The sequence below is a fragment of the Anas acuta genome, chromosome 16, assembly GCF_963932015.1.
Source record: "Anas acuta chromosome 16, bAnaAcu1.1, whole genome shotgun sequence".
In the NCBI taxonomy this organism is placed as follows: Eukaryota; Metazoa; Chordata; class Aves; order Anseriformes; family Anatidae; genus Anas; species Anas acuta.
In genome coordinates this window covers 14,141,087-14,153,531 of record NC_088994.1, presented here as the reverse complement: position 1 = coordinate 14,153,531, position 12,445 = coordinate 14,141,087, and the positions used below count along the sequence as shown (strand labels likewise).

Here is a 12,445-nt window from a genome sequence, read left to right as displayed (position 1 = left end):
AGTTGCAACGCTACTCGTGGTGGTGGGGGCAGTCCCTGCTCCTCCAGCTTTCGCTTTTGTTTTTCACAGGTTTACCAGCACAAACATCTCTCTCTGCTTTTTAAGGTTTCCCACCTAAATTTAGGGAGAAAACGAACAGTTATCAGTGTTGTTGCAGCCTGGGTTAACTCTGTTGGACAGAGCCGCTGCCTTCCTGTAAGCGTCACGGAGATGTAATCAGGCTCCTTTATGGAAATAGATGATTAAAATAATGATTATCCCAGTACAAAACAAGAGGAGGCGTGAGTCACTTCAGGGGTATGAATGAGCAGGTGGAGCTTTGTTAAGATGTTGTACAGGTGGCCAACAGCGGCTTGGGTGCAGGCATGGCAAAACTTTGGTCAAAGGATGGAGAAGGAGCTCCTGCACAGCCTGCCAAGGGCAAATATGGCCCTTGGGAAAAAGGTACTGAAGCTCCTGGGTTACGCTAACAAGTACAGGGCACAGGTGCACAGCTGGCTTCTCCCATCTGCAGCCAGGAAAAGCAGCAGCCTGTAAATGTTCAATAAAATTAAGACTTCAGCAGAATAGCGTTTAGCTAACTCACTCATTCTCCTCCAAAGAGGAATGCTTTTCAAGTCCCTGAAGAGCAGTTAGCTTAAATCAGGAGAGGTAACAGCATTATCGAGCTAAACCTCACAGAACGAAGCAGGAAAAGGCTCCTCGCACTCCATAGAGACAACTCCAGAACCAGTAGGCCCTTAGGGCTGACGAAAGCAAAAATCATAAAATCAGTTTTTTGCTTCAGCATTTCTTCCTCCAAGGAAAGAGGTCTCCCCAAAAAGGCATATGGCATAGCCACATATAGTTTTACAGGCCTCCAACCCCTATAGAAAGCAAACAATGCCGACAACTGTGGCAAGTGGAAACTGGGGGGTGCTGTGCAGAGTAACCACAGGGCTTAACCTTCATCAAATTGTAGGCTTTCCTTCAATTATTTGGACAGGAAATTAGAAACTATGCAAAGAAGGTATTTTTATTCATTCTGTTAACTGTGTCTGTTTCCAGAAGAGGGAGCCAAGTCGTGAAAAATGCAGCCAAAAATCAAAACCATTGTTCCATCTGTTATAAGGGGTGTATATATAGTTGTTACTTTTGTTGGGGTGGTTTTGTTTTAAGTAGCATATATGTTTAGAGTTAAATTAATTCCAGGCAGGAGGGGAGATGAGTGCTGATGTAAGTACTGAAGTGAAATGTAGGTAATAAGGTCAAGAAAGAAAAGAAGAGATAAGATTTTGGGCAGGATACAGTAATCACAAATAAAATCTTGTACCCATAATTGAGTTACTATGTTAAGTCACATTTCAATAGGATGCACACACATCCAACACTAACACTGCAACATTGGCTTATTAACTTGCTAAAATTATGATTGAATTTGGAAACTGAGTGTCAAAGTTTTCTGTATTTGTACTCTTCCACTCCTCCCTTCTGCTCAACATCACCTCTTCCATCAAAAGGTTGACTAAGTTGTTTCTAATGTAAAGATCTAATTTTAATTTCAAAAATAGCTGCAGTTAGAAAATGTGTTTGAGTATAAACTTAACACCCAGCTTCTAACATCCACCACATGCACGTAAATGTTTAAGAAGTAAAAAACCACATATTATTCCTTTCACTGCTTCGTAACTTTCTGGAAGCAAATTTCCCATCAGGCTGATTAAATAGCAAACAGAAATAATGCACTAGACACATGCTGACATCAGAAAATAATCTTATTCAAGAACACAATCTCCCCTAGTTTTTTCTGCATTCAGCTTTATCTGTCCAAAGACTAAATCAAACAAATGATTATTTGGTTAGCATTCAAGCAGACATTTACTATGACTGAACTTCACCCACACAATGGCTGTATTATGCGGATATTTTATGAAGCTGAGCACAAACCACGATGCAGTTAGGTATTTCTGAGAGGATATGAGAAGAGAAATAGGTTTACACATTCCATAAAAGACAACTGTTTCTTGAAAGAATGGTCTGACCGCAGCTTGAAAGAGCCCTGCTAAGTATGAGCAGTTTTAACATAACTTATTCCCAATCCAAGGAAAATGCAGGTGGTTTCTAATGCCAAACAACAGAAATTTGCAAAATTGCTGTGGACAGGTACATGCTGAAAAATCAGCAGAATATGAGAGAAGTTGATAAAAGGGAGATGTTTCTTAAATGAACAGCAGCTCCCGTGCAGAAATTCGTCCCGGTGGGTATAAGGTAGAAGTATGTTATTAGAATTCCAGTTTAACATATGGAGCATAAAAAAAGCACAGGATTTTCTGCTTCTGAAGTGCCTGAAGGTAGCTGTGTGTAGCCCACCAGTACTTTGGTCAACCTTGTCCTCAATTTCGTAATATGAAAGCCAGAGGGGAGAGGAAAAGAAGTAGGTTCTAGTGCTAAAATGTTGATTATGAAATGCAAATCCTTGTGAGGGTCCTGTTTGTATGCTTTAGGTTTTGTCCCTATACAGCTGTGCAAGTAATGTGAACTACCTGCCAAGCAGGGCTGGGGACAGACAGCTTTGCTCGTGAATTCTACTGTGCCCTTGTCATGAAGAACTTTATGGCAGAAACTAATACTGACCAATTGCTTCTAGATGGAGAAGATCTACAGTGCAGGTCAGAACCCAACACAACTTGCTGTAGTGTAAAGGGAGATGTAGGGCAATGTATTCCTCGTTATCATTTTATATTCAGTGAAGTATCTGAAGGATGCTTTCAGCTGCTGACAACAGGAGGCCTGGCAACCCGTGAAGATAAGACACAGAGGGATCACACTCCAACTCAATTTAATAAGCTTCATAATGAACTTGGACAGAAAATGGTTTGAAATAAGTTGAGCAACACTCATCTACTAGTCAAGGAATTTTTAAGTAATGCTTTTAAGCTTATATTCAAGCATACAAAGCATAAATTTTACAAATTAAAAACAATAAAATCACCCTAGAATAATGTAATGGCTTCCCCTATATGTACAAGGAGTGGAAAGGAGACGGAATTATTTCCAGGTCATTTCACAGATTTTTAATGCTACATAAGTGCTCTCCACACTCATTTCAATTTTTCTTTTAGTGTGGGTGGAAGGAGCATAAAGTGTTTCAATGAAATCATCTTAAGACTGAGAGAGGTACTTCACCTGGTTTCAAGCTCTGTATGTTTGCCTCTTCAAAAGTCTTGAGAGGAAATGCTTTACTTAAAATTCTGCTGTTAGGTTTCTGCGCAACAGCCTCTGGTTTTCCAGATAGATAAAATTAAATGGTTCAGTAAGTATTTCTCAGAAAGTACTGCCAGTACTTCATCTTCATGGAAACCCATTATCCACAACCTTTTACAAATCACTCCATTGTACAACAGAAGCAACCAGAGTTTAGCTTAGATTTGACAGGCAGAAAAGAAACATGGTAACAGCCAAGAGACAGTCATTAGGGAGGCGATAGGTTTTGGAGAAGGAGTGAGATTCGTAGCCTAATCAAAACACACTTGATATGAAGTCTTTTTGCAGAGGCATATAAGACAAAATATTTTACAACCCAACTTTGTTATGTTCATAGCATTAATGAAAAAAAAAAATCTTACTTTCTATCAACAAAGGAAAGGCTGGGGTAAGAATGAGTGTAGTGTGCCACATTTAATTACCAGATTTGTTTGCCACCTTCGTGTTTGGAACAAATCTTCATACAAAAGTTAGTCTCGTATTCTCAGTTCTAAATTAAGTGAAACAAAATATGTATTTTTACACTAAAGCAAACTGATCAAAGTGGCATTTAATAGTATTTGTTAAAGTGGTTATCTAACAAAAATGGGTTAACAAAATCCCATTCATTAGTAGTCACCAAATAAGACATTTCTCATGCATATGACAAAAGTTCATTCGTGTACTGACAGAGGTCTGTTTACTGTGTACAATATTTCCATAAATTATAATATGTTTCACAGCCCCTACCATTCAAGAATATTTCAAACAGATTATATATTATATTTGTATATGCAAACTATTTTATATACACTAATATAAAGATCCTTAGAAGTACCATTATGACTACCTTTATGCTTTCTCTAAAATGCATAGCTTTCGAATATTTTCTTGCAGTTACCAAAAACTTTACAGATTAAAGCTGCTTATCAATGTGGCATGTTCATAAAAACAAAGTGAAATAGTTCTATACTAATTTTATATTAAACTCCTTAAAAAACATGTTTATTTTTAATGGAAAAAAAACAAGCTAGTGAAAATTCAAGTACTCTATGCTCAATCTCTGCCCAAATACTATATGAAATTAATGTAGCATTCTAGAAGTACAGTGAACTTCTCAACCAGGACTGTAATACTGCATTTCTCATGGAGAAAAATGCTAGTCATGCCACAAAAACGCACCACTTTCCACTTCATCCGGGAGAAGCTTTAGATGACATTTAGTAAACGAGTGTCAGAATGGAGGAAAAGCTGATCAGTTATATGTGAAGAAATTAGAGCTATTCCAGTTTTGTTTCTGCAGTTTGTTATTAAACAAAGTTACATTAACCATACAGTTTCTCACAAACTAAAAGTTATACATGGTTTTCAGACATCAACCGACTGGAAAAAGCCAAAAAATAAAAAAAAAAAAAGAGAGAGAGAGAATACAACTGTTAAAATTTTGGTGTTAGAATAACCAGTCTGGGTGAAGGAAAGCCAGACTGCTGTTGTAGTTGGGGGGTAACTGATAGCTTGTTTGTTGTGTGTCAATTTCAAGACCTCCATGCCACAAATGCCTTAAAAGTGCAGAACGAAACTATCAGTAATAAATGGAAACAAATCATTTTGTTATATCCATCATCTAGCTTAACCTTGGTGCCCTGCATCTCTAATAGCTGCTTAACAAACAATGGATTCCCCCCACAAAATATAGCTACACAAGTAAACAGTGTTCACAGTAATGCAATCAGTAACAGGTTTTGTTAATTTCCATAAATCAGGTGTATCTGCAAAGCTTTATACAGTTTAATGCATAAGTATTCCAGTAAAATTAAGTGAAAACTAAGTTTCATTCTACAGGGTAATATCTACGGTACTAGACTAGATTATGTACAGTATGGGACTGGTATGACAACTGCCAGTGTTTCGTGATGTTAAGCTACTTCACCCATCAGATCGGTCTTTGTTCAGCAAATCTTTAATAACTTGATATACGGACCTAAAAATCTAGAGATCAATTTGGCAAGATTAGTGCTTTCTACCACCGGTTGTATACCAGTGAACAGTGCTGTAAAATTAAGTCGACCTGAACATCCCATACCCAGAAGATTACAATTTGTTGACTTGAAAGTCTGGACTTCACATGTAAAACGTTAAAACTATAATCCTAACTGGAGTGAGGACAGTCAGTAAACAAAGTAATACAGGTGAAGATGAACTGCATCTCTTCAGAAAGGTACGGAAGAATGGAGAAAATGGAAACTTCGGTCTTTAAAGACAGCCCTGCTCCCCTCAAGGCATAAAAATAGCCCAAGTAGCTCTAAAACTACGATTCTTATTCAGCAAGCATAAAGGCAGATCCTGCACAAGATGATACATCAGAGGCTTCAATGAGCATCTCTCCCCCTGCTTCATTTCCTAGCACATCTTTTAGCTTACAAAAATCCAGCAGCTGTCAAAGCTTCAGTAGCCTGCTGGAATCACTGCAGTGCCTACAGCTGCAAATTCAACACAGCGGGGGAAAGGTCCCTGTCTGAAAAACTCTCAAACACCTCTGTGGGCCATTTTGGTCATTCGTGAAAATTAAGAAAGAACTTACTTCCAACAATACTTCTCGTGAAAAAGATGGGTCACTGATCCATTATGAACATAGCTCTCACCATATAAAGCACCAAAAATTCAGAAACAAGGAAAAAAAAAGTCCTTAAATTAAGATTTACAAGTTTGTACACTATTTCCTAGGCAAAAGGTTGAACTTACTGCAAAGTTTATAGATGAAAACTTGACCAGTTACTTTTAAGGGGAATGTATATCTGGCTATAACTTAAAGGTAGAAAATATTCACTGTTCTATATACATATTTCAAACAGGAGACAGATAAACGTAACTGAATAGTTGCCAATATAACTCCATATTAACTCACTGGCCACTAAACTAGGCATCAGTAGCCAATTAGAAAGCTTGTGTTTTGTACTTTTAAAAATGCTATTTTTCCTGTCTTCTTTACTTGTTTTTTTAAAAATGTATTATAGTGCATAGCCTAAGTCAGACTTTCAGAGATACAGCGCCTTTCAATGCAGTTTTTGCAGCATTTAAAAGGGACTTTTCTCCCTTCAAATTAGATGTTCATTGAAAAATCTGAATTGAGTGCTGTACTGTAGTAAAAATATTTCAGTCACAGACTGATATAAATGTATACTGTGCAGTACTATGATTGTTTGATGTCCATCTGCACACATTTTACTTGGGTTCTTCAATCGTCCCCTTGCTGAGGTCTGTCATTTTGGGATATTTCACCTTCTTCTGGTCTAGCTCATTCTGAGCCCACAGTAGTAGTTTCAGTAATTTTGCCAACTTGGGTGTTGATTCACGATTTTCATAGTCTAGAACAGCTTGATTAACCTCACTCCAAACCTGGAAAAGAAATACTGGAGTTTAGCAGTAGTTTTCCTACGATTAGCATTGGTAATGTCACACAGACATTGATAACGTCACACACAGCTCGTTGGTTCCTCAGAACGCAGCCACAACAAAGCTCCATATGCTAAAAGCCTGGAGAAAATAAGGGAGAGAGTCAAACAGTTGATTACAGTAACATCAGTTTTGTAAATCCTGCTTAAGAAATACTTCTGTTCTTTTGCACGCTGCTACGTACATTTTTCTAAACACTTCAAAAATATTTGGACATCATTTTTAGCAAAAACAAACAAAAGATATCAACTTTGCTTTGAGAAAGTACTACCTTCTGTCGCTGCATCATGTTCAGCAAGTCTCCAAATGGCGATTCTTCAGGATTATCGAAGGCGAGCAAAGCCAACGTACGCTCCATTTCTGTCAGGCATTCCCGGCTCTCCTCGCCTTGCTCTGCTAATTGGGTCTGAGCAAATTCTAGAGCTGCTTCTGTCTCACGCTGCCGAATCAGTTCAATCAAATGCTGTTGCTACATAAAAAAAAAAAAAGGAAGCATATTATCTAAACAAATAAACAGTTCTTCAGTATTTCAAGACCGTAATCTTCAGTCATTAGCATGTAATTTGAGACAAATGCTCACACATAATTTGTCAGTTTAAAGTTAATTCTAAATGTGTTAAGATGAGAAACAACTGACTTGTTAACAAAATCTACTGGAAAAGGTAACTCAATGCTTTCAAGTTACATGTTTTGGAAACATATTACTAAAGGAACTACAAGAAATTCAGATCAGTGATAAATCTGAGGTTGGTAAATCACAGACCATTCTGGCTGTTAGGTATTTTCATGTTACTAATTAATTGCATATGATAGTTACTGCATCACGCCACAAAGTTTCCCACTGCTACAAAATGATGCCAAGAACAATCAGTTGAAACAGCACCCACATTCAGCCACAAACCCTTATCATAGTCCTAAAAGTCAAACTACTTTTTCCAGTCCTTCAGCAACCTCTAAAACAAAATTAAAGTTTGCCACCTGTCCTTACCTGCAAATGAAAGTAAAGGTATCTGTTCGTATCTAACAATTCTGGATGGAGGCTGTTTATTAATGCAATGGCTTCTTGAATCTGTCCTTTCAATATCATTTCTCGTATTTTTATTCTTTCATCAAGAGTCTCTAAATCAACACTGGGTTCAATTCCGGACTCCATTCGAAACTTCTCAGCTGCTTCCTTAAAGCCCTCTGAAATAGAAACATTTTATGTATAAAATCAGTTTCATCAAACTTAAAAAAACAAAAAAAACCATCAGCTTAAAGGGAAAGATTTCCGTATTTCTCATGTATTTTTGTGATTTAAATAGGAATTCTGAACTTCTGAAAAATTATTTTTTGTATCTTTATTTATGTAGGTATCTAATCCAACACGCATCTAGCGGTACACACCAATTCATTAACTCAAGTGCCCTCATTCTCTAAGGAAGTGTGCCAGATGTATTCCAATACTTCTTAACTTTAAAGCTTTAATAGAGCAGTGTAATTATTCCAAAATGGGCTCACATTTTCAAAATTTGGGTGATTTTGCTTCTCCCTCTATCCCATTCATGTTTATACAATTTTACTAAGAACAAACAGGAAAATAAGATCAATTTTACTTTTCTAAAAAATGCAGTGTTAGTATGAGAAAAAGTTGTAACATCTATTCTAAACCTTAAGTTATGCTTTCATATGCACAGAAATGATTTAGCATACTTTACTGGGCCACTAAGATGCTCTTCCCTCATCCCAGAAACTCCAGCCACGCACCAACGTAAACAGGGGTGTAGATCAGATATAAATGCCTCCACCCTGGTATAGCTTACTCTGATGGCATGCATCATAATTGCTAGGGACAACTTCCACGAGTTTTTGATTGCTTAAAGAATGAAGTAAGGCTATGTGCTGAAGGACTTAGTATTTTTGGACTCAACTATTTTGAGAACAGTGCTCTTTCAAAGTCTTTCTAGACAGTTAAAGTTTGCTTCCGACGGCTGTTCTGTGCAGATTTTAAAGTGCTTTTTAACAACAGCAACGTCTTGAACTGTTTTAATTGCACAAAAAAAAAGTTACTGTACAAAAGCGGGTCATTTTTGTTAACAGAATTTCAAAAAATATTTTTTTTTAAATCTTTCAGAACAAGAATTAAGGTTAGCAAGTGTAATTTCTATTGCATGATATCTGCTAAGTCTCTGATTTAGTATATTTGAGTCAGCGTCCACTTAAGGTGAGTAGCTGTATGCTACTAGGAGAAACCAACAGCAGTCACTGAAACTTTAAAGTCCTTAACTTCACTCTATGTAGTAACTTATTCTAACCAAAAATAATCTGTCCTGATAAAATACACAGCATGCATTTAAGAGCCTCCCAGCACTACTGCTCATTGTTACCTGTCACAAGGTAGTTCATGATAAGGCGGTTCATGTCTGCTCTCTGAATATGCAAGTTATTAAGCTTTTCCATCCATTCATCTTTCGTGATTTCATCAGGTTTTTCTGCATAACTCATCCTGGACTCTTACTATAAAGAAAAAAAAAGCGTTTCATTTAGCACAATTCAATTAAAAGCAAGTTTAATGTATACAAACACTGTGCTACTACTATCTTTATATCTTTCTTATGAGATCTTTTAAATTAACAATCCAAAAGACATCCTTTTATCTCAAACCACTTTTACATTTTTCTCCTCCATTTTCCTGCACACTGACACCTACAAGTCAGTTTCTAAGGCTGCTTTCATCCATCACCAGAACACAAAATTTTAATACCATTTTCTTGTGCTTACTCTTAATTCCAGTCCAAACAAACCTTGTATATAAGTTTTATACAGGACACACAACGCCATGATGTAGCACTAATAAACCATGATTTATACAGAAAATTTCTAACAAACCTCTAAAGCAAAACTTACGTAAAATACATTTACTCTGAAGTTTTCAACAGAACTTGAACTAGTTAGGTATGTATATTACATGACTACAAAACAGCACACAGTAATTTATCCAACGTACAACAGAAAAACTTATACTAAGGGTGGCTATTCCCAAAAGTACCCCGTCGATCCCAATAAATTATCTCCTAGCTATTTTTCTCGACTACACGTTTTCCAGACTTGGAATCAAAGCGCTTTTCTAAATCGCGAGCCGGCGTTTCACTATTTCTACCTCCCAACCACTACGACAGGGGCGGCGAAAGGGGGAGGAGAAGGCGGCGACAACAACAGCAACAGGCACCCGATGGCTCCCGGGCAGCCAGGAGCGGCAGGGCGCGCTCCCAGCCCGGCTCCTTTCCCACACGTTCCCCTGCTCCCAAACCGCCCCCGCAGCCCCAACGCCCCCCGGGACAGCGCCAGGCGGCACCCAAAGGCCCCCGGAGCGGCACAGCACCCCTGGGCCCTCTCTCTACAACCACACAGCGGGAGAACGCGGCTACGAGATCCCCCCACAGCCACAGCCACAGCCACAGCCCCGTCTCCTCAGAGCCCCCTCAGAGCCCCCTCAGGGCCTCTCGGCCTCCCCCTTCCCTCACCCCACACCCGCCCCGGCGCTGCCCCCCGCGGCCCGGCCCTCCCGGGGCCCGGCCCAGCGGAGCTCCCGGCCTCGCCAGCTCCAAGCCCGACGCCTCCCCCTCGCCCACCCGCGGCCTCCCGCCGAGCTGAGGGGCCCGGGGGAAGGAGCGGAGCCGCCGCCGCCGCCATCTTACCGCGCGCCGCGCTCCGGCACCACCGCGGGCCCCGCCGCCGCCTCCGCCAGGCCGCGCCGCGCGCCGCGCTCTCTCGCGAGAACTCGCGCTCTCGCGAGAGCTCCCCCCCTCTCCGCCAATCAGCGCCCCGAGAGGTGCGGGAGAGCGCAACCAGAGAGGCGCCCGGCGGGGTGGTAGGATCATAGAGATGAGCCGAGGTGGGGCGGCTCGGTACCATAGAGAGGGAAGGGGAGTCCGCCAGGGTTACCATAGAGGCGGGCGGCTGAGCGCGGTCACAAGATGGCCGCTGGCCGCCTGAGGGAGTCTCTGGGGGGGCGAAGCGAGCCCGCTGTGAGCGCGGTGGAGGCGGCGGGGCCAGGCCTCGTCTGCTCCCTGCCTGCCCTCAGCAGGCTCCATGCTTCCTTCACCAGCTGCTTTGTCACTCCTTTTCCTCTCAGACACTCTTAATTCCTGTCACATTGCAGCCCCCGTGGGACAGGGACACCATAGCTGTAGCTACAGCCTCTGGCAGAGGCGGTAACATCAAATCATTAAAAAGTCACTGATGTGGCCCTGCTCTGGTGCTGTGCTGTGTGAGGAACTGCTATGCAGACACAGCAGGCATCACACCAGTTTCGTTTTCAGCACAGTTGTTCTTGAGCTGTGACTGGCACATGCTGGCTGTTTGAGCCCTGACTGCTGCCCAGGTGGCCCTAGCAATTTTCCAGGATAATTCAAATGGAAATGGGTCTTGTACAGGTCACAGCCTGGTATGTTAATGTAAAGCTCCACCAATTTCCAGTTACGATGCAATGCTGGGCTGTGATCTGTAGTAGCTGAGGGCTCTGATTTACAATCTCTGTCAAAGATAATTTTGGCTGCTTGGGAGAATTAATAAACTCCCTGCAGCTAGATCCAACAGGATTTGGGAATCAAGGCACTCCATGGAAAGAGACAATAAAACACTACAAGTTATATATTTCACAGAATCGTCTGGGTGGGAAGAGACCTGCAAGATCACCTAGTCCAACCTCTGACCTAACACTAACCAGTCCTCCACTAAACCATATCCCTAAGCTCTACATCTAAACGTCTTTTAAAGACCTCCAGGGATGGTGACTCCACCACTTCCCTGGGCAGCCCATTCTAATGCCTAACAACCCTTTCAGTAAAGAAGTTTTTCCTAATATCCAACCTAAACCTCCCCTGGTGCAACTTTAGCCCATTCCCCCTCATCCTGTCACCAGGCACGTGGAAGAATAAACCAACCCCACCTCACTACAGCCTCCTTTAAGGTACATGTAGAGAGCGATAAGGTCGCCCCTGAGCCTCCTCTTCTCCAGGCTGAACAAGCCCAGCTCCCTCAGCCGCTCCTCATAGGACTTGTTCTCCAGGCCCCTCACCAGCTTTGTTGCCCCTTCTCTGGACTCTCTCAAGCACCTCCATGTCCTTCTTGTAGCGAGGGGCCCAAAACTGAACACTACCTGAGGTGCAGCCTCACCAGAGCCAAATACAATCACTTCCCTAGTCCTGCTGGCCACACTGCTTCTTATATGCGCCAGGATGCTGTTGGCCTTCTTGGCCACCTGAGCACATTGCTGCTTCATATTCAGCCAGCCAATATTTAAATAGAAAACTGGAATTAAGAGGTACAACTTTTGAGTGTTAAATACTACAAATGAAGCTTCTTGAGAAGATGTAATTTCACTTTTACAGAGTAGGAATATGGCTATAATTACCCATCTTTCACTCTTGTTGTTGTAACTCTGCTATAAAACGTAGCTTCCAAAACTCACATCCGTTACGATTGCCCCTACATTGAAATTGAGAATCTCTACAGTTTAATCAATAGTTGCTTATTATAACTGATTTCTTCAAACAAACCAACATTTACAAATAACACAAAGTTTGCAAACCTCAAATATGAAGTACTTCTTGCCAATAGTTGTTAGCCACGTGACAAAGAAAGCTACAGCATAGTAAATACCGCTATTGATTGGAGAGGGCTTTTCCTCAGGCATCACTCTAAAAATACTCTCAATTTGACTCACAAAGAACAACAAAACTTCAGACTCTATTTCCTGTACTTCTGAACCCTGTAAGATCTCTTATTT

The 12,445-nt window shown here is 40.9% G+C and overlaps 1 protein-coding gene across 2 annotated transcripts; it reads right to left on the bottom strand.

Annotated features, from left to right (window-relative positions):
• Positions 1–2,801: 2,801 nt before the first annotated feature.
• On the bottom strand, positions 2,802–12,392 carry GID8 (GID complex subunit 8 homolog). 2 transcript variants are annotated; one of them, XM_068700806.1, is made up of 5 exons: positions 12,248–12,392; positions 9,042–9,171; positions 7,664–7,860; positions 6,947–7,144; positions 2,802–6,618 (listed from the first exon to the last, which is right to left on the bottom strand). In XM_068700806.1, exons 2-5 carry the CDS (start codon positions 9,157–9,159, stop codon positions 6,445–6,447), a joined length of 687 nt encoding a protein of 228 aa, XP_068556907.1. In that variant the 5' UTR covers positions 9,160–9,171; positions 12,248–12,392; the 3' UTR covers positions 2,802–6,444. The 2 variants fall into 2 exon arrangements, with proteins under 2 accessions (XP_068556907.1, XP_068556906.1); XM_068700805.1 differs by lacking the exon at positions 12,248–12,392 and adding an exon at positions 10,353–10,511.
• Positions 12,393–12,445: the final 53 nt, after the last annotated feature.

What these genes read in the sequence shown, in the direction of transcription:
- GID8 (XM_068700806.1), bottom strand. Translation starts at nt 9,159, where the DNA reads ATGAGTTATGCAGAAAAACCTGATGAAATCACGAAAGATGAATGGATG. An exon ending in CATGAACTACCTTGTGACAG is followed by an intron (nt 7,861 to 9,041) that starts GTAACAATGAGC and finishes TTTCTATTTCAG; the next exon opens with AGGGCTTTAAGGAAGCAGCT. An exon ending in ACATGATGCAGCGACAGAAG is followed by an intron (nt 6,619 to 6,946) that starts GTAGTACTTTCT and finishes TTTCTTTTCCAG; the next exon opens with GTTTGGAGTGAGGTTAATCA.